At 42.9% G+C, this 26,694-nt stretch overlaps 1 protein-coding gene across 1 annotated transcript in view; it reads left to right on the top strand.

The window, feature by feature from the left end:
• LOC129701487 (exocyst complex component 1-like) overlaps positions 1-21,318 on the top strand; it is a 29,582-nt gene extending 8,264 nt beyond the window's left edge. Inside the window, exon 3 of the mRNA XM_055642699.1 lies at positions 17,807-21,318. Coding sequence (XP_055498674.1) covers positions 17,807-18,061 — 255 coding nt within the window. The 3' untranslated portion in view covers positions 18,062-21,318. The remainder of the gene's footprint in view (positions 1-17,806) is intronic.
• Positions 21,319-26,694: the final 5,376 nt, after the last annotated feature.

Below are 26,694 nucleotides of genomic sequence, written 5' to 3'. Positions count from 1 at the left end.
GTTTACAGTGTACTATGTTTACATATTCTGTTGTGCTGCAGCAAGTAAAAATGTCATTGTTCTATCTGGGACATATGACAATAAAACACTCTTGACTCTTGACTCTCAACTCTTGACTTAAGGATGGTCAGTAAATATTAATTACAACCAAATCCTTTGAACTAATAAATATATCCACTCCTTGTTCTTAGTTTCTTTTGATGATTACCTTTTTATCTGAAGCTGTTTCAAGCAATATGTTTGCATTTCTAAAGGTATCTGGATGAGCACTTGAAATGCTGAGGCATGGAAGGCTACGGACCAAGCCGGGTAAATGGAATGAGTACTTGATGGTGCGCATTGACATGGTGTGCAGAAGGGCCTATTTCTCTGAATACTGTATATAAAAATGCTGCACTGAAATTACACATTTCCCCCTCATCTATTCCACACGTGTGGGAATGGAGAATGATCTGTGGTAATCTCTTAATGATCTTTAAAATCATTAATCATTTTGGTAGTACAGATATGGGTGAAATGTGTCCACTTGTGGCCAAGCCCAACAAGAAGGCCATAAGTATAAAGTAGTCATGAAAAAAATCCAGTCAGGAATTCAGGCCAAACCTCTTTATTGCAATGGTGGTTAGCATGTGGCCACATGGAGTGATTAAAGTGTATAGTATGGATGAATTTAAGAGAATGCTAGACAAACATAAAACAGAGAACATAATTAAAGGCTATGGTGGAGTTAGATGAAAAAGGAAGAGAGAAGGCTTAAGGGCATAAACAACTTACTGGGATCTTTTAGGCTCAACGACTTTTTCCCGTGCTATAAAATGTGTGCAATATGCTAAGGCATGAGAGGTATAATTAATTTTAAAATAATTGTTGGAGGCCAGTTTTACAATTAATAATAACCTAGTTCACCCCACAGAAGAACATCAGAAATGGTAATAAGGGTAGGGGCACCAAGGTGGTGCTGGTTGCTGATCTGCTGTCTTGTACCTCCAGTGACGCATGTTTAATCCTGACCTCTGGACTTATCTGTGTGTAGTTTGCATGTTCTTCTTATGTCCATGTTTACTTCCTCTAGAAGCTACAGTTTCCTTCTACGGCTCAAAGATGTAAGTTATTTAGCCCTTGTAAATCTCCCAAATGTATCGTGAGCAATAGAGTATGGGAGTATTTGATAGGAATGTGGGAAGAATAAAAATGGGATTAGTGCCTGATTGTTGGTATAGGACCAAAGTCCCTGTTTCTGTGCTTTACAATTCTGTGAGTGTACCATATGGTGCTTCCTATATTCTTCCAGCAACTTTTCCATTCAAGTCGATCATGGCTGATCCAATTTTGCCATCTGCTCCTGCTTGTTGTCCCAATCCCCTGTTGACCTGAAATTGTGAACGCATTCAATCATATGAACTCCATAGCTCCCTGTGATAAAGGTAAGGTGGGGTGAGAAGAGAATGATTTAGTAGGAATCAGAGGGGCAACCTTTTCACACCGTGAGTAGTGGGTATATGGAACGAGATGCCAGAGGAGGTAGTTGAGCCAGGTACTAAGCATATAAAAGACATTTGGACGGGTACATGGAAAGAAAAGGTTTAGGGAGATATGGGCCAAATATGGGCAAATGGGACTAACAGATGGGGTATTTTGTTGGCATGGATGAGTTGGGCCGGAGGGGCTGTTTCCATGCTGTACGACTATAATTCTATGACTCTGTCTCCATGGATATATGGTCCTCTCGGAGAAGAAACACCTCCATGTTCATAAAACTCAAAGAGATTATGTTGACTGTTACTCCGTCTCTACAACACAGGCCATCTCACCTGCGGAGAGTTTCCAGTATTTTCTCTCTTTGCTTGTTGATTTTTACTCTCAATATATTGTTAAGATGCAGTGAAATCCAGGTAGCAACATTGGAAAATAATGTTGGCAAATTGTGCACCTCTTCCCAGAATAGGTTTACAATTTTACACAAAATGAAAATCAAATGAAAATATTCTTCATGTCACTTCATGTCAGTACATGTGGCAGTTTGACTGAATGTAAGTACAATGCCTCTAGCAGCAAATAGATGGCACCTAATTGTAGCAACCATCACATCAAATGGATTTCAGCCAGTCAATGTTTTAATATCTTTTGAAAGGGTTTTATTAAATTGATTTGCAATTATAATAAAAGTTAACCACAGTCATAATGTCTACTCCAGTACAGCGAGGCTGATTGATACAGCTATTGCCTTTAATATTGATGTTTGTCAATGCCAATTTGAATGAGGGAATATCAACTATAAAGGGAGAAGATGCAATTATGTTCCAGTGAGTGGGAAGGAATTCTAAGTGGACATCAGATGTGAAAAAAAACTTGCAGTCTCAAGTTCCGGTCAATACTTTCTTTTACATAATGGTTTTCTTGACCACAGGAAACATTTAGAGCTTGGATAACAGAATTTTACCACAATGAAGCTAGTGTTACTGGTTCAGAAGCAAATCTGCATAGCAGGCTCAAACAAAAAATCACTGCAAAGTTAATCTGCTCTCGTTTATTTAGAAAAATATGTGCTTTATACATTGAGCCTTTTATAACCCAGTATGTTCCAAAATTCATTAAACTGCAATGCTTATGACGTGTTGTACATGAGCATATGCAACAGTCAGTTTGTTTACATGGCGAGGTACAATTTTATAGAAACAAAGAATTGCAGATGTTGGTTTATACCAAAGATAGTCCTAGAGTGCTGGAGTAACTCAACGGGTCAGGCAGCATCTCTGGAGAAAAAGGATAGGTGATAATTCTGGTCGGAACCCTTCTTCAGACAGAAAGGAGGGGGTGGGGGATGGAAGAACTGCTGGAGGCAAGAAAAGACCAGGACAAATCCGGGCTGGCAGTAAATTACTTCAGGCTGGGTGGTGCCTTGGTAAGCCAATTGTTGGTGCGGTCTAGAGAGAGATATATTGCGGTGAACTATGGAACTGGTTAAACGACTAGGGTGGAGGAAGGGGGAAAAGGGGGATGGGAGGAGATGTTTAGGTTTAGATTTTGATTTATAGTTGTGTACCGAAATACAGTGAAAAGATTTAGTTTGAATGCTATCCAATCAAATCAAATCATACTCTGCATAAATACAATCAAGCCAAACTCAAATACAATAGGTCGAGGAAAGGGAAAGATACAGAATGCAGAATATATTTCTCTGCTTGTAGCACTTCAATTCTAGAGACAAAGTCCAATGTCAGCAATTGGGGAGAGGATTATTAGTACCCTAATTTATGGAAGAAGTGTTCAGAAGCCTATTAACAAAGAAGAAGAAAATGTTCCTGAGACTGGTGGTGCATGCTTTCAAACTTCTGTATCTTCTGTCTGACGGAACATATAATAAACAGAATGAGCAAAATGAACTAAAATTAGTTTTTATGTTGATGAGTGAGAAATAAATATTGGCTAATTTACTGAGGAAAGCTTCTCTGCAATAACATTAGCAAATTTGCAGATGACACCAAGCTGGGTGGCGGTGTGAACTGTGAGGAGGATGCTATGACTGCCCAGGGTGACTTGGCCAGGTTGGGTGAGTGGGCAGATGCTTGGCAGATGTAGTTTAATGTGGATACATATGAGGTTATTCACTTTGGTAGCAAAAACAGGAAGGCAGATTATTATCTAAATGGCCTCAAGTTGGGAAAAGGCGAAGTACAATGGAATCTGGGGGTCCTTTTTCATCATTCAATGAAACTAAGCATGCAGGTACAGCAGGCAGTGAAGAAAGTGAATGGCATGTTGCCCTTTATAACAAGAGGAGTCGAGTATAGGAGCAAATAGATCTTTCTGCAGTTGTATAGGGCCCTAGTGAGACCACACCTGGAGTATTCTGTGCAGTTCTGGTCACCTAATTTGAGGAAGGACATTCTTGCTTTTGAGGGAGTGCAGCGTAGGTTTACAAGGTTAATTCGCAGGATGGCGGGACTGTCTTATGCTGAGAGAATGGAGTGGCTGGGCTTGTACACTCTTGAGTTTAGAAGGATGAGAGCGGATCTTATTGAAACATATAAGATTATTTATAGTTTGAACAGGCTAGAGGCTGGAAACATTTTCCCGATGTTGGGGGAGTCCTGAACCAGGGGCCACAGTTTAAGAATAAGGAGTAAGCTATTTAGAACGGAGATGAGGAAACAATTCTTCACACAGAGAGTTGTGAGTCTGTGGAATTCTCTGCCTCAGAAGGCGGTGGAGGCCGGTTTGCTGGATACTTTCAAGAGAGAGCTAAATAGGGCACTTAAAGAGAGCGGAGTCAGGGGATATGGGGAGAAGGCAGGAACGGGGTACTGATTGGGGTTGATCAGCTATGATCACATTGAATGGCGGTGTTGTCTCGAAGGGCTGAATGGCCTACTCCTGCACCTATTGTCTATTGTCTATTAAACACCAGCTGAGAGAGCAGGCAGAACATTTCTGTCACTTAAGGTCTCACAGTATTGTGCTCTTTTAAAATTATACTGACACAGCAGAAACCTTTGAACTAATTTCTCTATATTCGATTCCAAAGCATTTTTAATACTGCAGCTGCACAATGACCGAGAATCAGAAGACATAGGTTTAAGTTGAGCAAGGAAACATTTATGGTTACAGGGAGTAGGCAGGAGAATCAAGTTGAGGAGGAAAAATGGAGCAGCTATGAATGGCATAGCTGACTCGATGGGGCGAATGGCCTAATTTTGCTCCGATGTCTTACAAACCTATGATCCGTAATTCCTGAACATTGAATCTCAGAGGAAACCAACTGAATATATTTTGTTCAAATGTAAATGTCATGATTGTGGAAAACAAATGCTATAACATGATCAATCTATTTAAAACATTGCCTCATTTTTACTCCCATAGCTGACTTCTTATAACCCATTTTACCCCAGCAGAATAAGCAGAGCTTAAGTGTGAAGTTTGAGCATCAGTTGGATGCTTGAACAGGGAAGAGAATTTCCATAGAAAATGGAATTTGGAAGAAATGTATTAGGTAGATCAGAATGGTTTGCATCAGAATCGAATATAACAGTGCTTCTTAAATTATTTGAGTGTCATTCACCCTTGCGTCTTTATCACAAAATGTTGTTCACCCTCGACTACATTTTCTTATGTTTTTTTGATAATGTTCGTCCTATTCTCCCTTGTGTATAATTTTATATATAATTTATTTTGTCACATGGGCAAAAAAAATAAATTAACTAATTTCTTAAATGTTTATTTTATTCAACTTTTTGAACATCCTAAAAATATGTAAAGAAAATTAGAAGTGAAAAAAAAATTGAATTACTACTGGTGTTGGCTGAAAAAACATTCCAACTGGGCTCCAGCCCCATCCAGCCTCTTCCGGGCTTTGATTGCTGCAGTTTTTTTCTTGGAAAACTAGCTAAAAAAAATCATGGAGTATGTGATTTAATATATTAGTATCCAACTAATATATAATTTTCTATAAATTCACCAAATGAATTGTGCATCGTGTTTAATGTCCGTAGTTTCATCAAACTGCAGAGCAAACAATGGTGCTTCCAACAGTTTCACCATCAGCTGATGCTTCAGATATTCAGCAATCATAGTAGATCAAAGTTTCATTGTGTCATTGGATAAATAAATTTGCACTACCTTATCCACTGCTTGCTTTCCACCATGAAGTAGATTGGCAACGATTTTCAAACACGGTTTGACAACTTTCTCAGCCTCTGTGTATGGCTTTTTTTCTTTCATGAGCACATGTGCTATTTGAAGAGAGGCAAGAAAATAGATTTTTTTAATCGCAGTGTCATTCTTTTCCATCGACTGGAAGAAATTCTTCTGCTTCCACAAATACGCACAAGTGTTTTTGAAAAACTGTATGGACTTGTTTTGATCATTGCTATGCTTTGTTCTTAAATGATTCTGTAATTTTGAAGGAGCCAGGCATGGTTGCTATATTTTACACTGCAAAACATGCACTGACCTGAGGGAGTAGGATTAGTTAGTTCATCTTTGGGAAGGAAAAAGCCATACTCGATATATTTTTCTTTTCTTGAGATTTGAGGATAGGGTATTTTTGTCCTGGTGTTTCCTCTTGAGATTAAGTTTTTCCTGGCCCGTATCATCTGTAACATACGTAACTGCATTTTATATTTGTTATTCATAATTTCCTTGTCACCCTTCACAAGATACAAGATACATTTATTTGTCACGTGCACCAGTGCTGTGAAATGTGTGGTCACCATACAGCCATACAAATAAAAAAAAGAACACAACACACGATAGACTCCAACATAAAACATCCCCTCACAGCATAATCAAAGTTTCCCACTGTGAGGGAAGGCCCAAAATCAGTCCTCTTCCTCTGATGTTCTTGATGTTCACCCGTGGTCGGGGCCTCCTGAGCCCTCCGCAGTCGCCGCTACGGGCGGCCCGCTCGCTGGGGTGATGGAACTCCGACGTCGGAACGGGAGGACAACCTCAGCGGCTTGGACCTCCGAATCAGCCACTTCCTACCGGAGTCTGCGGCTCCCGAAGTCCACAGGCCGAGCTGGGCGGAGATTCACGCTGGCGGCCCTTCGGCAAAGGGATCCCAGGACTCCGCGTCGTTGAAGTCAGCGTCGCGCACACTGGGAGCTCCGTAAACCACAGCTCCGCGATGTTGATGCTGCAGGCCCGACACTCCGGAGCTTCAAACGGCGATACCAGGTAAGGCATCGCCCGCTCCGTTGTGAATCCAGTGCTGCACCACTGCTGAAGCTCTGGTCCGGTCCCCGGTCTCCTGTCCTGTTGAGTCCTGTTCATTTCACTTTCTTTCAGAAATGAACTACTTCCTTCTGTACACTCTTCCTCTAGAGCTGGTTTCTTTAGGTACTTCAATAGACATGTAGTGGCTTAATTTGCAAGCAAAAAAAAAATCAGCAAATTTGAGTCTATATGAGCTGAATGAATTCTACTGCATGTTCGATAAACAGAAACTTAACCCTGGTACCCCCTCCCCATCTCCCCAACCAACACTTCACACCTACATAAAGCCTGACTCCAGTCTGTAAAGACTGGGCCCTTTCCCACCCACCCCTCTCCAATCACCACATAACACCCACATTATCTGAATAAATTAAGTAATTCACCCTTCACTCACCCCTCTAATTTAATTCACCCCAAAATAATTTCCATTCGCCCTTGGGTGAACCATTCACCAGTTTAAGAAGCACTGCAATATAACACACTCTGCAGCACAAAATAAAATCAAGATTGGAGATACCACTGATTTTATTTCCCACCCTTTGTAAAGAGGGTATATAGGAGCAACACATAATCTGGACTAAAACTTTGAACTCTGCTGTCATTTGGCCCAATGCCTATACAATCAGTCATCGTCATCCATCAAAAAAGGCCTGTTTTAATCAGAGCTTTTTAGCAGGACATATGTTTCAGTAAATTGATTTCAATCCAGATTGGAATTTTGTTACTGCATTCTGAAGATAATTTATTTCCATTCTCTAACAAAATACAATCTTTCATGAGCCACAACATGTCCCCAGTGTACACAAGGCCCGCTCCTACTGCAAAAGTTCTTACATTTTTAAAAGATAAGCAGCAGGCATCAGTGGCTCAAGTCACAATTTCAGAAAACAGCTTTCACACAGCAAGGCAAGAGAAGGAAATAGCTGGAGGAAAGTAAATCACCTAAATCACCAATATTCACAATATCATCAAAATCCACGGGGTGGCACGGTGGTGCAGCGGTAGAGTTGCTGCCTTTCAGCGCCAGAGACCCAGGCTTGATCATGACTACTGGTGCTGGCTGTAGTGAGTTTGTATGTTCTCCCTGTGACCATGTGTGTTTTCTCTGGGTGCTCCCAATTCCTCCCACATTTCAAGGACGTACAAGTTTGTAGGTTAATTGGCTTTGGTCAATTCGTAAAGGGCCTGTCCCACTTGGGTGTCATTTGTGCGTCATTGCACGTAATGCGCGCATGGTGCATGGTGACGTAGGCAGTAACGCACGGTCGCGTGCGGCGCCACAGGATTTTGGAACGTACAAAATCTTCGTGCGCCATCTGCGTGACACGCAAATGACGCCCAAGTGGGACAGGCCCTTAAGTTTTCTCTAGTGTGTGGGATAGTGATAGTGTATGTGGATCGCTCGTCAGCGTGGACTCAATGGGCTGAAGGGCCTGTTTCCGCGTTGCATCTCTAAACTAAACTATATTAATGCTGTAAAATAATGTGTATGCAAGTGTGGAAGACAGTCATTCAGCCTATTCTGCTTGTGTCTGGACTAATCCGCATCAGATCATTGCTTCCTGCTTCCATTTCTGAAATAACCACTCACATTTTCCTCCTCATAGAGTCATAGAATCAAACAGGCCGTTCAGTTCAAGCTGTCATGCCAACCAAGATGCCCCAACTAAGCTAGTCCAAATGCCTTTTAAATGTTGTTATTGCACCTGCTCGTTCCATATACTCACCATATACTATGTGAAAAATTTGCCCTTCAGGTCCCGATTAAATTTCTCCCCTATCACCTTAAACCTTTATCCTCTAGTTCTTGATTCCCATTGGAAAAAAGATTCTGTGCATTCATTTTATTTCCCTCATGTTCTTATACACTTCTATAAGATTGTCCATGTCTTCTGTGCTCCAAGGAATAAAATCCTAGCCTGCCGAACCTCCCCATAGCTCAGGTCCTCATGTCCTAGTAACATCCTTGCAAATATTCTCTGCACTCTTTCCAGCTTAATAATATATTTTATACAGCAGGGTGACCAAAACGAGTTGCAGCCTCTCAATGTCTTGTACAACTGTAGTAAACTCCCCAATTTCAATACTCAAATCCCTGACTGATGAAGGCCAGCATGCCAAAAAACATCTTCACCACCTTATCTACATGTGATGCTGCTTTCAGGGAACTCTGCATTTGTACCCCTCATCCCCTCTGCTTTACCATACCCCCCAGGGCCCTACCATTCACTGTCCTGGTTTGACTACCCAAAATGCAACACCACGCACTTATATTAATTAATCTCTTTGACCATTCCCCAGCCCACTTGCCCAAATGGCCATTATCCCATTATAATCCTTGGAACAATCTTTGCTAAAATATCAGCCATTTAGTGTATTCTGCAAACTGTATGTTCACGTATATTCATGTCTGAAGAAGGGTTTCAGCCCGAAACGTTGCCTATTTCCTTTGCTCCATGGATGCTGCTGCACCCATTGAGTTTGTCCAGCATTTTTGTCTACCTTCGATTTTCCAGCATCTGCAGTTCCTTCTTGAACAACTTACTAATCATGCTTTGTATATTCACATCCAAATCATTGACATACATGATAACGGGGAGGCAACACACCATCCTGAAGTCATGTTTGCATTCGCAGAATCTCCTGTCTCAACCATTGAATGTCATCTTTATCTAATTTTGAATTCTACTTTAAACATGTATCAATCTGATAACTCATTGTGTGCCTTAAATTGGAAAAGCTTACAACCACTTTTTTTTTCTAAGTCAGTAAATATGTTGAATTTAAAGAATATACTTGCTTCTACTAGCTTGTGTCTATAAGGTGGCATATTTATGCAACAGAATATATCTACAGTATATTGATCAATGAATATGAGCCATATATGGGGCTAATTCTGGCCATTGATGGATGAACTGAAGAATCCATTCATGTCTTAGCTGTTGGATCATCTGTGTTCTTTCCATCTTTACACCAAGAGAAGATGGTATCAAGTGGTGAGTGGGAATGGGTAAGACTGGATAACATAACAGGTGGAATTAGGGGAACTGCCCATCATCCTCGGGGCAGCATGGTAGCGCAGTGGTAGAGTTGCTGCTAGAGGCCCAGATTCAATCCTGACTAGGGCTGGTATCTGATGGGAGTTTGTACGTTCTCTCAGTGACCACGTGCACTTTCCCCGGGTGCTCCAGTTCCCTCCCACACTCCAAATACATGCAGGTTTCTGGTTTAATTAGCTTCAGTAAAGACTATAAATTATCCCTAGTGTATGGGGATAGCACAGACTTGGTGGGCAGAAGGGCCTGTTTCCGCACTATATCTCTATACCAAACTAAATACTCCATCTCTCCACTCTTCATTTCGATTGGCTCCGTTGTGAACTTTCTACATGATGGATTAGGGTTCAATTCTGATGCAGGGTTAGAACATAGAACAGCACAGCACAGGAACAGGCCCTTTGGCCCATCATGTCCGTGCCAAACATGATACCAAGTGCACTTGGTTGCACTGTTGTCTACTGTCCTGTACATTTTCTATTTACTTTGTTGCACTTTAGTAAGGAGGGTTTTGCACCATGTGTATAGCGTAGTATATGTATATATGTAGCATGCTGTCCAATAGTGTTCTATGTAGCACCGAGTTTCTAGGGAAATGCTATCTCATTGCACTGTGTACTGTATAATGACAATAAACCCTCTTGAATCTTGAATCTTGAAGTTAAACTAATCACCCCTGCTTGCACATGATCCATATCCATCCATTTCCTGCGTATCCATGTGCCTCTTAAACACCACTATTGTAATTACCTCCACCACCACCCAGACTGCGCATTCCTGGCACTCACAATTCTCTGTATGCTTGCCCCTCTCATCCTAAAACTATGCTTTCTAGTCTGTGACATTTCCACATGGGAGAACGATTCTGACTGTTAACCCTACCTATGCCTCTCATAATTGTATACACTTCCACCAGAGCACCCCTCAATTCTTCGACGCCTCAAAGAAAAACAACCCAAGTTTCTCCAACCTTTCCTTACAGAGATAATACTCATCCAGGCAGCATTCTAGTAAACCTTTCAACCCAAAACATCGACGATTCCTTCACCTCCATGCTTGGTATTTAACCTGCTGAGTTTCTACAGCAATTTGTTTCATCATCTGCAATCTCCCATGTCTCATAGAAACAGAAACATAGAAAAATATGTGCAGGAGTAGGCCATTCAGTCCTTTGAGCCAGCATTGGCATTCAATATGATCTTGGGTGATCATCTAAAATCACTACCTCGTTCCTGCTTCTTCCCCATCTCCTTTGATTCCTTTAGCCCTAAGAGCTAAATCTAACCTTCCCTTGAAAACATCCAGTGTATTTCAGCTGAAAAACAGGGTTAATGTGACCTTGGCTCAGCATGTGTGTTGCAAAACCAGGAAGTCACTGGCTTGGCCCATTGTACTTTAACATTTCCTAAAGTTGTTTTTCTTTTGGCAGCAGCTACACAGCCCGCAGTTAGATGAGAAAAAGGCAGCTGAGATTAGTGATTCAACGCAAATTCTAGAGCAAAAAACAACCTACTGGTGTAAATCTGTGGTCAGGCAGCATCTGTGGAGGGAAGGTCTTGACCTTTTAGATCAAGACCCTTCTTCTGAAAGCAAATTCGTAGTTGCTTCAATTTATGGTCTCCTGCCTCCAACTTCCGAATGGTCAGTGGTGTCCTGGTGCAGTTATGATGTGCCTCATGAATTCCTTATCAACAACCCAAGCAATCTTTGTGAAAGTCATGATGAACACATAAATGGTAGGGCCCTGGAGTGTGTTGTAGAGCAAGGAGTCCTAAGGGTATAGATATGCAGATTCCTGAAAGCAGTCACACGGATAGACAGGGTTGTGAAGAGGGGTTTTGTCAAGCTTGTCTTCAATTGTGCTTTTATTGTCACTTGTGTGAAGTGCAAACGCACAGTGAAATTCTTTTCGTACAAATGGTCTAGTAGAGTATTGCCATACCTAAATACATCCCTCATTAAGAATTGTGCAAAAATAGGTAAGTGTATTGTTTAAGAAAGAATGCTGGAAAAAGTGAAGGTAGACAAAAAAGCTGGAGAAACTCAGCGGGTGAGGCAGCATCTATGGAGCAAAAGAATAGGCAACGTTTCGGGTCGAGACACTTCTTCAAACTGATGTCGGGGTGGGGTGGGGTGGGTGGGGAGATGATGAATTGAATTGAATTGAATTGAATCCTTTATTTGTCATTCAGACCTTTCGGTCTGAACGAAATGTCGTTGCCTGCAGCCATACATGTAATAATAAACAACACACAATAAACACAAATTAACATCCACCACAGTGAGTTCACCAAGCACCTCCTCACTGTGATGGAGGCAAAAGTCTTTGGGTTGCTGTCTCTTCCCTCCTCTTCTCCCTCTGCGCTGAGTTGATACCCCACCGGGCGATGGTAAGTCAGTCCTGCGGTTCAAGCTCCGCGGCCCGGAGGTGGTCGAAGCTGCCGCCCTCCAGTCCAGCGGACGCAGTTGTTGCCACGGGAGCTCCGGAAAACAGGCATCAACCTGTGACCCGCGAGCTCCCGACGATGTCATCCACTGGCCCGCGGCCGAGCCCCGGATTCAGGACGCCGCCACGAGAACGCCGCCTCAGCCACCGGAGCACCGTCTCCGCCCCGCATCGGGCCGCCCCCACTGGAGCGACTCAGCCCCGCACCGGGCTGCCCAAACGGGAGCGCCTTCCAGCCGGGAGCCGGGAGCCGGGTCGCCCACACGGGAGCGTCTCAGCGCCGCACTGGGCCATCCACACAGGAGCGCCTTCCAGCCGGGAGCCGGGCCGCCCACACGGGACCGCCTTCCAGCTGGGAGCCGGGCCGCCCTCACTGGAGTGTCTCAGCCCCGCGCCGTCCACCCTCACTGGAGCGCCGTCGAGCCGCTGCCCGAATGCCGCCGCAGCTCGAAGACGGCCAGCCTCGCGTTGGTAAGTCCTGGCTGGCTCTACCTCCGGATCCTCAAGGTCGGTCGCAGGTTGGAGGCCGCCAGCTCCGCCATTAGGCCTCAGCTCAGACGGGGGAAGAGAAGGGGGATTCAATAAGAAAGTCGCATTCCCCCGAAGGGAGAGATAGAAAGCCCTGTTTCACCCCCCCCCCCCCCCCCCCCCCCCCCCCCCCAACACAACCTAATAACCAAAAGTTTAACTGAACAAGACAATAAAAAAACAACACAAAAAAGTAAAAACAGACAGACTGCAGGCGAGCCGCAGCCGTTTCACAGCGCCGCCACTTCCCGAAGAGGCAGAGACAGTAGGCTGTAGGAGAACTGGGAAGGGGAGGGGAAGGAAGGAGAAAGCATGGACTACCTGAAATTAGAGATGTCAATGTTCATACCACTGGGGTGTAAACTACCCAAGCGAAATATGAGTGTATTGACAATTGTTTTGAGTACAGTGTTTGGGATGTCATGTTATAGCTATACAACACGTTGGTGAGACTATGGTTGGAGAATTATGTGCAGATCTGCTCACTCTGCTGCAGGAAGGATATCATTGAGCTGGAAAGGATGCAGCAAACATTCACCAGGATCGTACCAGGACTTGAGGATTTTGGATGAGTAGTGGCTATATAAAATAGATTGGGACTTTTTGTGGGGTTGGTGCATATATGCAGTGATCTGCCAGGGGAAGCTGTAGAGGCAGGTACAATGGTAATGTTTAAAATACATTTAGCCAGTTACGTGGATAGGAAAGGTTTAGAGCGATATGGGTCAAACCCAGGCAAAAAGGAGTGGTTCAATTATAAAACATGGTCAGCATGGATGAGTTGGGCTGAAGGGCCTGTTTATGTACTTTATGATTTATATTTGATAATCATAGTCACACAGAATGGAAACAGGCCCTTTGGCCCAACTTGCCCATGCCAATCAAGATGCCACGTCCACACCTGTCTGACCTGCATTTTGTCCATATCCCTCTAAATATTTCCTATCCATGTACCTATCTTAGATGTTACACTTAGATTTAATGTTAGATTTAGCTCTTCATGCTAAAGGAATCAAGGGATATGAGGAAAAAGAAGGAACGGAGTGCTGATTTTAGATGATCAGCCATGATCATATTGAATGGTGGTGCTGGCTCAGAGGGCCGAATGTCAAGTCAAGTCAAGTCAAGTCAAGTTTATTTGTCACATACACATACGAGATGTGCAGTGAAATGAAAGTGGCAATGCTCGCGGAACAACAAAACAACCAAACAAATTATAAACACAATCATAACACACATATTATTTTACATAATAAATAATAGAAGGAAAAACGTTCTGTACAGTTAGTCCCTGGTGAGAAAGGCGTTTACAGTCCGAATTGCCTCTGGGAAGAAACTCCTTCTCAACCTCTCCGTTCTCACTGCATGGCAACGGAGGCGTTTGCCTGACCGTAGCGGCTGGAACAGTCCGTTGCAGGGGTGGAAGAGGTCTCTCATGATTTTGTTTGCTCTGGAGTTGCACCTCCTGTTGTATAGTTCCTGCAGGGGGGTGAGTGAAGTTCCCATAGTGCGTTCGGCCGAACGCACTACTCTCTGCAGAGCCTTCTTGTCCTTGGCAGAGCAATTCCCGAACCAGATGGTAATGTTCCCGGACAAGATGCTTTCCACCGCCGCTGCGTAGAAGCACTGGAGGATCCTCGGAGACACTCTGAATTTCCTCAATTGCCTGAGGTGGTAAAGGCGCTGCCTTGCCTTGCCAGGACCAACTCCTGCACCTATTTGTCTAAGTTTCTATGTTTCTTCTATCTATATTATAGTATCTGCCTTAACTATTCCATCTGGCAGCTCATTCCATATACCCAACATCCTCTGTGTGAAAAGGTTGCCTCTCAGGTTTCTATTAAATCTTTCCCTTCTCACCTTAACCCTATGTCCTCTGATTCTTGATTCCACAACTCTGGGTAAAAGGCTCTGTGCATCAACCCTATCTGTTCCCTCATATTCGTATACACCCTTTATTAAATCATCTCTCATTCTCCTGTACTCTAAGGGATCAAGTCCTAGCCTGCCTAACCTCTCCCTATTGCTTGACCAATCAAGTCCTGGCAATACCTCATATCTTTTCTTGGACCCTTCATGTCTAAAAAATGTCTACTCAAAGCATATCAAAGTATAAAAGCCTGAAAGCCCTCCCAAATAGTATAAAGTATGTGTGTGCTGTGCAAGTGAATTTCATCCAAAGCCTGATGCTGACCCTATGTATGTGTTTGTATGTATAGTGCATTATAGAAAGCTAAAGGGCCTGTCCCACTTAGGCGACGTTTTAGGTGAGTGCAAGAGTGAGTCTCCTTCATGGTCGCGAGGAGTTCCCGCATACTGGGAACTAGTATGCCACTTCCTGTTTGTATATTGATTTTAGAAAAATCGATGCCATTTGCGGCTGTGATTTTTGGCCATCTTACTCAGCGTCCCCCTCCGCTCATCAGGTGCATAGGATTTTTCACATCGATGAAAAATAAAACTTATTAATGTTTAAAAAATGTTGAGATTCTCTCTCCTGTCAATCATGCCATGAAGGCCACGCCCCTTCAGATGGGAGGGGGGAGAGACTTTAAACCCAGAAGTGTGGATGTGCCTCCATCGCTGCAAGATGGGGGAGGGAGAGGCCATGAATCTCAGTCTGAACTGTAAATCAACTGAACACTGAACACATGTCTACTAAATTGTGAGTGTGGTTTTATGTGGTTTTATGTGGTTTATTTGGAACTGTGCTCGGAAGGAATAATGTTTTTATGTGCCTTTTAACTGTGCCTTTTAATTGTGCCTTTCAACTGTGTCTTTAAACGGTGCCTTTAACGGTGCCTTTAACGGTGCCTTTAAACGGTGCCGGTGCCTTTAAACGGTGCCTTTAAACGGCGCCTTTAAACGGCGCCTTTAAACGGCGCCTTTAAACGGTGCCTTTAAACAGTGCCTTTAAACGGTGCCTTTAAATGGTGCCTTTAAGTGGTGCCTTTAAACGGTGCCTTTAAACTGTACGGCTATTGGAAATATACAATATACAATTTATTTGTTGTCATTTGAACCCAGAGGTTCAAACGAAATTTGGTTTCTACAGTCATACACACAAGAAGAAGAACCAAGACACAACACAAACATCCATCACAGTGAATCTCCTCCTCACTGTGATGGAAGGCAAAGTCTTATCTCTCCCCTGCACTCCTCATGCTCCTCCCGATGTCAGAGACAAAGCCCCCGGCGGGCGATGGTAAATATGTGCCACGGCAATTATAAAGCCGGGTGATGCAAGGCCCTGCTCCGGGTCTTGGTGTTGGAGCCCCCGGCGTGTGCTAGCAAGTCCCGCGGCCATTTATAGCCGCGCCAGGCAATGTAAGGCCCCATTCCAGGTCATCCTCAACCCCGCAACTCGGGCGGGAGAAGTCGCCGTTGCGGAAACCCCGAAAAGCGGTCTCCCAGCAGGGACCCACGGGCTCCCGGTGTCACTGTCCACCAGACCTGCGGTTGGAGCCTCCGAATCTCCAGGGTCGGGCTGCAGCAGCGCGCCACCACCGCTCCTCCTGCTCCGAACTCGGCCAGCTCCGCGATGGTAAGTAAGTCCACAGCTCCGCGACTGGAGCCCCAGGTCGTTCCGGTTGGAGGCCGCTCCGTAGTGCTAGGCTCCAACGACAACGCAGACCCGACAGAGAAAAGGTCGGGTTCTCCGTATTCAAAAAGGTTTACTGCCATATGTATGGTGTGTGTGTGGCTATTTGAAAATGCTGGCTATTTGAAAATGCTGGCTATTTGTAAATGCGTGGCTATTTGTAAATGCGTGGCTATTTGTAAATGCTGGCTATTTGTAAATGCGTGGCTATTTGAAATGTGTGCCTTTTGCAACTGTGCCTTTTGCAACTGTGCCTTTTGCAACTGTGTGTCTATTGAAATGTGTGGCTATTGCAACTGTGTGGCTATTGCAACTGTGCCTGAAAGGAATAAACGCTTTATCAGGCCTCACCGTGTTTACTGAATAAGTCCCGCTCATTTCGTGATTTCCGCTTAGCGGACAGGTCATGCTGATTGCATCATTTCCGGTGAGTGCAGAGTCGTGCCGAAGTGTTGCTGACTGCGGAAGGTCCATGGTGGAGACGCCGCGCTCAGTCGTTTGAGTATTCAAAAAGGTTTACTGCCATATGTATGGTGTGTGTGTGTTTGTGTGAGTGTGTGTGTGTCGGTCTGTGTGTGTGAGTGCCTGTGTGAGTGTGTGTACGTGTTTGTGAGTTTGTCTGTGAGTGTGTCTGTCTGTGTCTGTGAGTGTGTGTATGTGTTTGTGTGTGTCTGTGTGTCTGTGTGTAGTATTCTTTTAAAGCTCCAAAATATATCCTTTCATATTGGAATTAAAATCCAACAATCTTGGCATAGTTCTTGCTAGTTGATAGTTCTTTTCAAAGGTTTTTAAAGATTGGAAATAAATATTGCTTTTTGCTGGGATCCATGTGCTGAAATAGAGAGGAGGGAAACCAACGACAAATAAGAAGCTAGGATCTAAATGTTCTCATGGGAAGACATAAAAGGGCCTGCACCCCTATATCATCGGATGTGGAGATAAATACTTCCTATGTCCTCATGCAAGAGGTAGTTAATGATAGTCAAGATTGTTTTGTACGTGGGAGGTCATGGTTCATAAATCTGATTGAGTTTTTTGAAGATGAGACAAAAAATGTGATGAGGGCAGAACTGTAGACATATATATAGATTTCAGCAAGGCATTTGACAAGGTTCCACATGGTAGGCTGCTCTGGAAGGTTAGATTGTATGGGATCCAAGGAGAGATAGCTGAATGGTTAGAAAATTGGCTTCATGGAAGGAAGCCGAGGGTGATGGCGGAATGCTGCTTCTCAGACTGGATGCCTAAATTTAAAGATGGAAACTAGATGGACTTGTACATAATGTTACAATGTGAGCATTGAATCATATTAATACCATTGCAATTTGTGACCATTGTCTACATGTCAAGATTAGATTCGTACCTAATGATTGGTGAGATGTGAGATCACTATTACCTGTACTAAAGATAAAGATTTGAAAGCTTCTATAACGAATGCCCTGTTGGTTTTTTCTTCTGCAGGATAACCCACACCTCGACCTACATTTTCAAACCGTCTGCAGCTGGGAAGCTAGTAGCACTGCTGCCAAGTACGCTTTTGTAAGAAGCTTACGAAAAGTGAATAAAGTCTACCTGCAAAAGGATATTCAGTTTCTGAACTTTGACAGCGATTTTATCCAAGAAATGAATTTCTTTGGTGTACCGGAGGACACACTGTTGGTGATACAACTGTGCTTACAAGCCTTCAACTGCATCTGCCTTCTGGGTTCTTTGTAGGGAGGTGTTGTATATATTCTATGGCTGAAATCTCCAACATTACCATTTAGCACAGTATTAAAAATTATTTTGCTAGATTAACAAAATATTATTTCAATAAAACATGCTTCTTACAGTCAAAATGTGAGCCATTGATAGTCTTTAAATGAACTGAAAGCAGAAAGATATATTATTTTAAAGCCTCAAAATATATACTTTCATATTGGAATTAAAATCCAACAATCCAGGCATTGTTCTTGCTAAATCTAGAGCCACATTATTTGCCATATATCAGCTTGGTAGATACATACTTTGACAATAATGAGTAACAGCACCTCACCTTTTTACATGTGGGGTATGTGCTTGAAAAACAGCTCGTAATTTAAAAATGCGTAAATTAAACCTATGCTGCCAGTAGTGAATCTGAGTGCGTTATTCCAAAAATACAAACGTGCAAATCAAACCTTACTAATTAAAGGATCAAGGGCGTTATTTTAAAATGCATAAATTGAACACGCATAAAACGAAAGGTGCATGTGGTTAACTACTCAAAGGAATCAACTCCTGTTAATAAAGGACCTGTCCCACTTGGCTGTCTTTCGCGCGCCATTTACGCGACCTGCTAGCGTGGGGGTAGCGTGTGGGTAGCGTGTGGATAGCATGTGGGTAGCGCGGGACGGACGCATGGAGTGGTGTGGAGTGGCGTGGAGGAGTGTGGACTTCGTCCTGCACTAAATCTTCGTACGCCAACGGCCTGTCGCATAACTGACGGCCAAAGTGGGACAGGCCCAAGACCCTGGCGCGACGCAACGTCTCACCTCCAACGTCAGCAGAAACAGGCAAACGATCATCGAACTCAGCCTGGGGCTCACGGCCATTGCGGATCCGGTCCACCCCCATTTCTACTCCCAGAGCGGGGCCAAGAAAATTGAAGATAGACACAAAATGCAGGAGTAACTCAGCGGGACCGACAGCATCTCTGGAGAGAAGGAATGGATGACATTTTGGGTCAAGTCCTTTCTTTCAGACTGAAGAAGAAACATCATCCATTGCTTCTCTCCAGAGATGCTGCCAGTCCTGCTGAGTTACTCCTGCATTTTGTGTCCATCTTCAAATGACGTCACGTGCTCCAGATGGCGCATGATGGCACGCGTGACTCTCGCGGGACCGTCGCGCCTCAACCGTCGCATCAAACCAAACGAGACAAGGAAAACCCCTAGAATGCAGACTAAACACCACAAATGCAATATGTTTACCAAATGCCATGGATCAAAAGAATGTTAGTCCGTCATGTACTTTATTTATGCTGATGCAACTAAGTGAGTATTCAACTCCAAAGATCAGTGAATCGTTAATGCATGCTATCTTTGCTTTGGGTGTGGTGAATTTTTAATCTGTAGATCGTAGATTTACATTTCATTCCATGAAATGATGACAAGATCTGGGCGAACAAGTTGATATTCTGCTGTATTTCAGATGCAATGTTTTCAAAGGTTTTTAAAGATTGGAAATAAATGTTGCTTTTTGCTGGGACCCATGTGCTGAAATAAAGAGGAGGGAGAACTAAAGACAGATATGACAGATAAGAAGTTGGATCTAAATGTTGTCATGGGAAGACATAAAAGGGCATGCACCCCTATTTCATTGTCTGTGGAGAGACATAGTTCCTCAAGTCCTCATGCATTTAGATGGACAAGGGCTGGTTAGGGATAGTCAAGATTGTTTTGTATGTCAAGTCAAGTCAAGTCACATTTATTTACATAGCACTTTTAAAAAACAACTCTCGTTGGCCAAAGTGCTTTACATTTGTTATAAGAATAGCACCACAAAACAAACTACATACATATATACATGTAGCCCTCACTCAGAGGATGTCTGGAAAGGCTTGGGAGTATAGATAAGTCTTTAGTCTTGACTTAAAAGAGTCGATGGGGGGGGAGGTTCTGATGGGAAAGGGGATGCTCTTCCACAGTCTAGGGGCTGCAACCGCAAAGGCGCGGTCGGTCATGTCACACATATCTGATTGAATTTTTGAAGATGAGACCAAAAAAATTGATGAAGGCAGAGCTGTAGACATATATATGGATTTCAGCAAGGCATTTGACAAGGTTCCGTATGGAAGTTTATATTGTATGGGATCCAAGGAGAGATAGCTGAATGGATAGAAAATTGGCTTCATGGAATGAAGCCAGGGGTCATGGTGGAATGTTGCTTCTCAGATTGGAGGCCTAAGTTTAAAGATATATACTAGAATGACTTTTACTTAATGTTACAATGTTCCAGTTCAAGTTCACATTTATTGTCACATGCACCAATTGAGGTAAAGTGATATTTGAGTTACCATACAGCCATACTAAGTGAAAAGAACCCAATACACAAATAAAATAAAATTTAACATAAATATCCACCATAGTGGAATCAACATTCGTCACTGTGATGGAAGGCAATAAAGTTCAGTCATCTTCCTTTCGGGGTCGGGGCCTTGAACCCTCCGCAATTGCCATTGCTGATGATCCGATGATCAAGCCCTCTCGCCGAGATGATCTAAACTCCGGCGTTGGGATGCCATGGAAAAATGCATGGAGCATTGAATCATATTAGTACCATTGCAATTTGTGGCCATTGTCTACATGTCAAGAATAGATTCGTACCTAATGATTGGTGAGATGTGAGATCACTATTACCTGTACTAAAGATGAAGCTTTGAAAGCTTCTATAACGAATGCCCTGTTGGTTTTCTCTTCTGCAGGATAACCCACACCTCGACCTACATTTTCAAACCATCTGCAGCTGCGAAGCTAGTAGCACTGCTGCCAAGTATGCTTTTGTAAGAAGCTTACGAAAAGTGAATAAAGTCTACCTGCAAAAGGATATTCAGTTTCTGAACTTCTGACAGCGATTTTATCCAAGAAATGAATTTCTTTGGTGTTCCGGAAGACACAATGTTAGTGGTACAGCTGAAATTGCCAACATTACCATTTAGCACAGTATTAAAAATTATTTTTGCCAGATTCACAATAGACAATAGACAATAGGTGCAGGTGTAGGCCATTTGGCCCTTCGAGCCAGCACCGCCATTCAATGTTTTCATGGCTGATCATCCCCAATCAGTACCCCGTTCCTGCCTTCTCCCCATATCCCCTGACTCTGCTATTTTTAAGAGCCCTATCTAGCTCTCTCTTGAAAGTATCCAGAGAACCCGCCTCCACCGCACTATGAGGCAGAGAATTCCACAGACACACCACTCTCTGTGAGAAAAAGTGTTTCCTCGTCTCCGTTCTAAATGACTTACTCCTTATTCTTAAACAGTGTCCCCTGGTTCTGGACTCCCCCAGCATCGGGAACATGTTTCCTGCCTCTAGCGTGTCCAAACCCATAACAATCTTATATGTTTCAATGAGATATCCTCTCATCCTTCTAAACTCCAGAGTGTATAAGCCCAGCTGCTCCTTTCTCTCAGCATATGACAGTTCTGCCATCCCAGTAATTAACCTTGTAAACCTACGCTGCACTCCCTCAATAGCAAGAATGTCCTTCCTCCAATTAGGGGACCAAAACTGCACACAATACTCCAGGTGTGGTCTCGGTAGGGCTTTGTACAACTGCAGAAGGACCTCTTTGCTGCTATATTCGATTCTTCTTGTTATAAAGGACAACATGCCATTCATTTTCTTCACTGCCTGCTGTACCTGCATGCTTACTTTCATGGACTGATGTACAAGGACCCCCAGATCCCGTTGTACTTCGCCTTTTCCCAACGACGCCATTTAGATAGTAATCTGCCTTCCTGTTTTTGCTACCAGTGGATACCCTCACATTACACATTAACACAATATTATTTCAATAAAAAATGCTTTTACAGCCAAAATGTTAGCCTCTGATAGTGTTTAATTGAACTGAAATTTGAAAGCTATATTTTTTAATGCCTCAAAATATATTATTTTATATTAGGACTAAAATCCAACAATTCTGGCATAGTAGAAACAAGGAACTACAGGATCTGGTTTACAAAAAATAGGCACAAAGTTAAGGAATAACTAGGTCTGAGTTATGGAATAACTATGCAGTGTCTTTCTTGTATTCTGGACAGTCCTGTATAAACCTGCAGCTTCATGATTTCCAATATATCAGCTTGGTAAAGACATACAATAATAAAGAGTAAGTTAGTGATTGCTCATCGGACTCAACATCTGTTCATAAGTCTCCATGGAAATCAATCAGGAGACATGGAAATCCCCAATATGAAGACTAGTCATCAAGAATGCAATGTTTGCTAAGTGTCGTGTATTGAAATATGTGCATACGTCAACATTACAGCTTTTGATTTCATTGTTGTTCTTTCTAAGAGATTTCTGGATAATTGCCATGGGGAAGATGTTTACACATTGTTTTGAATCACAGTCACACATACAAGCCAAGCAACCTGGGATTAAACAAGTAAAAAAAAGGTATTAGAGCAAAGGTACACAATTGGAAAACAAAGTCATGCAAGAAATGGGGGTTTGAAGTGTTCTATTGCCAAACTTCAGCCCACCATCTCTTTCATCCTTCTCCACCCGCTCCCCCAATCCAATTCAACCCTCACACACATTTTCTCTGCAACTGTAAACAATCTTGTTTTCTCTTGCTCCAAGTTCTGATGAATAGGTTTTGGCCGGAAATGATAACTATTTTGCTTTCCACAGATGCTGCTCTCTTTGTTGAGTATTTCTAGCATGTTCTGTATTGATAGTCCAAAGGTACCTTTGGTATCAGAGCTGAAGATTTAGACAAGCAAAAATGAAAGTTCAGCGATACATTTTAACACAGTGTTCAACTTGAAGTAAACTTGCATGGACATATTTCCATCAACTGCCTTGTCGTTCTTGATGATTAGGAAAGTGCTGACACCTTGGTGTGGCTTTCTTGGACGATGCACTCTCTAGACTCTGTAAGAGAGAGAGTGAAAGTTAAAGTGGTGTCAAACAAGTGAAGTTGCTTTGACCTGGATGGTGTTGAGCACAATGTGATGAGCTGTGGCTATCCAGGCAAGTGGAAAGTGCATCCAACATACTCCTAATCATGCATTGCAGGTTGTGGAAAGGCTTTAGGGTGTCAGGGTATGAGTTGCTTATCACAAGATACCCAGTCTCTCAGATATTTATGTACTTAGTCAGTTAAGTTGCTTGTTAATGGTGACCCACTAGATGAAGTGGGTCACCATGGACAGTAGGAAACCTAATGATAATAAGACTATTGAATGTCAAGGGTTTGTGAATGAACCATAACTTGTTGGAGATCCCTATTATCTATTGAAAATCTACTTCCACATCACCACTTATCCGAATGTAATAGAAGTCTTGCTGCATGCAAGCATGAATTACTTACTTTTCAGGTAAATGCTGATGAAATTAAACATCAGTGAACATCCCCAAATCTGATTATAGAGTCAGCATCAATAATATAATCATGAAACTACTATAATTCCCAAATAAACACTTGTTAATATTCAGTTACTTATGGTTAATGAGCAACATATGTGGATTATGATCTTGTTAAACTTGCCTTTATTGATTTCAGCATCCCTGATCTTTGGAAGTGGCGTAATATATGGAAGTAACACTATTGTTCATTTCAAGCATGTGACTGAAAAGGATGAATCTTGAACTGATCAAGATGTTGAAATCTTTTATACACCCATGGGCCTTTTATGACAAAACACTAGTATGTATATGAAACTCAATGATGTTAAAAATATTTCAGCATTGGACTCAGCACGGTCCACCATGGGCACAACTATCCCCACCATGGAAAGCTTCTACATGAGGTACTGCCTCGAGGGGGAAGACAGGAGAATGGGGTTAGGAGGGAAAGATAGATCAGCCATGATTGAGTGGTGGAGTAGACTTGATGGGCCAAATGGCCTAATTCTACTCCTATCCCTTATGACATTATGACCTTATGAGAAGGCAGCATCTATCATTAAGGATCCCCAATATTCAGGTCATGCCGTCTACTCGCTGCTAACATCGGGCTGAAAGTAGTTTGTTTTTAGTTAAATTTATTATTGTCATGTGTACTGAGGGACAGTGTAAAGCTTTTGTTTGTGTGCTCTGAAGATAAATATATTTTAGTGTACCATTATTCTATGTTCGCTCTTCTGGGTGAGATGCTAACTGCATTTTGTTGTCTCTGTACTGTACACAATAAAGATCGAATCTGAATCTGAATCTAAAGAAAATACCATACATGAATACCATACATAATCAAGCTGTCCACAGTGCACAGATGAAGGATAAAGGTACAACATTTAGTGAAAGATATAAGTTTGAAGCCAGATAAAGTCAGTTTAACAATAGTTTAAAGGTCTCCAAGAGGTAAATAGGTGGTCAGGATTGCACTGTAGTTGATGAGAGACTCTTTACAACTGGGAAGGAACAATCCTTAAATCACACACCACCAGGTTACAGCGGTCACGGTGGCGCAGCGGTGGAGTTACTGCCTTAAGGGCCTGTCCCACCATGGCGACCTTATTTGTGAGTTTAGGGGAGTTTGCGCTCGCCACAAGCTCACAGCATGGTCGACACGTAGTCGTAGGTGGTCACTGGTAAGTCTCCTTCATGGTCGAGAGGAGTTCCCGCATAGTGGTTACTACTCGCGGCCTCAGTTTGGTCGAGGGAAATTTTTCAACAAGCTGAACATTTTTCTGCGAGCAAAAATTGGTCGGCATGGAGAAAATCAATACTTTTGAACTCATAGTGTAGGGGTAGTGGGGTCGCCATGTCGTTGTAGGTAGTCGAGGTAGCTGTAAGTAATCTCCTTTGCTGACCAGGCATTTTAATTGGCTCATTGGGGGAAAAAAACGTAAGCACGAGTTTTCAGAACCAAGGAAAACCGACCGGTTTCACAGCTGTGTATCTCGGCTTATTAAAAGTTGTCTGGCTTCTTAAAAGTGTCTCCCCTCCTTCTCACCCTCCTTCTCTCCCCTTCTCCCCCATTCTCTCCCCTTCTCCCCTCCCCGCTCTTTTAAAGGACCTACCGTACACTGTGCCAGCTGTCTTTAACCTTCCTGTTCATTGTGGGTATCACCTTGGCTTTGCACCGTGTAAATTTCAGGCAGCGCTACTCCGCTTTCCCTGGGCCCCACCTTTGCAATGTGTTGTGTGTGTGTGTGTGTGTGTGTGTGTGTGTGTGTGTGTGTGTGTGTGTGTGTGTGTGTGTGTGTGTGTGTGTGTGTGTGTGTGTGTGTGTGTGTGTGTGTGTGTGTGTGTGTGTGTGTGTGTGTGTGTGTGTGTGTGTGTGTGTGTGTGTGTGTGTGTGTGTGTGTGTGTGTGTGTGTGTGTGTTTTCAGCGCTGATGCTCATTCCAGCTCGCGGTTTTTCAGGTGAGTGCCCCCGAGCATGAAGGTCGCAGACAGTTTGCTAAAAAGTCGCGTAAATGGGATAGGCCCTTTACAGTGAATGCAACGCCGGAGACCCGGGATCGATCCTGACTGAGGGTGATGTATGTATGGAGTTTGCACGTTCTCCCCATGATCTGCGTGGGCTTTCTCCGAGATCTTCGGTTTCCTCCCACACTCCAAAGACGTACAGGTTTGTACGTTAATTGGCTTGGTAAATGTAAAAATTGTCCCTAGTGGGTGTAGGATAGTGTTAATGTGCGGGGATCGCTGGTTGGCGCAGATTCGATGGATCAAAGGGCCTGTTTCCACTCTGTATCTCTAAACTAAACTCAACTAAACTACGTAGCTATTATCCTACAACTATACAGCTCTTCAACAATACTACACAACAATTCTTCAACAGTTCTACACAATACTAATTTTCGCTTGAGAATGAAACACTACGGACCTCTTGCTCTACCGTCAACTTGTTTTTTTCCTCTAAATATGTTTTGTACTAACATTTTGTTTTAACACAGTCCTCTTTTTTACTATCTTGCAGAATTATATGTGTAAGTTATGTATAAATTATAATTTTGTGTGTCTGAGTCTATGATGCTACTGAACAAATGATTTTCATTGTACCTGTACCTCACCAAACTTGTGCATATGATGATAAATTCAATTTGACTTGACTTGAGAGTCCAAATGTCTCTCCTAATAATTGATTGTAGCATTTTTCCAAAAATAGTTGTTAGGCTAATTGGCTTACAACTCTTGTGGCTTTGTCTCACACCCGTTTTGAATAAGTGCTCTCACATTGGCAATTTTCCATCCTCTGGCACTGTTTCAAAAATCAAGGATATTTGAAAGGTTATAATTAATGCATCCACTACCGCAGTGCACACTTCTTTTAGGAACCTAGCCATCCAAGCCAGGTTACTTATCGGTTAGTTTACCTAATTCCAATTCTCACAGGATGGTGATAGTGTTTAATTTCTCCCCGGCATTATCCATTAGTCATAGAGTCACAGAAACAGCATGGAAACTTGTCCATTTGGCCCAATTTATCCATGCCGAAGAAGATGCCAATTTACATTAGGGTGGCATAATGGCACAGCGGTAGAGTTGCTACCTTAGCTCACCAGGGACCCGGGTTCCATCCTGATTACAGGTTCTGTCTGCATGGAGTTTGTACATTCTCCCTGTGACCTCGTGGATTTTCCCAGGTGCTCTGGTTTCCTCTCACCTTCCAAAGATGTGCAGGTTTGTAGCTTAATTGACCTCTGTATAT

This window comes from Leucoraja erinacea, chromosome 11 (assembly GCF_028641065.1).
Source record: "Leucoraja erinacea ecotype New England chromosome 11, Leri_hhj_1, whole genome shotgun sequence".
Lineage (NCBI taxonomy): Eukaryota > Metazoa > Chordata > Chondrichthyes > Rajiformes > Rajidae > Leucoraja > Leucoraja erinaceus.
Note: the sequence above shows the minus strand (reverse complement) of the source record. Positions and strands in the feature narration are given on the sequence as shown.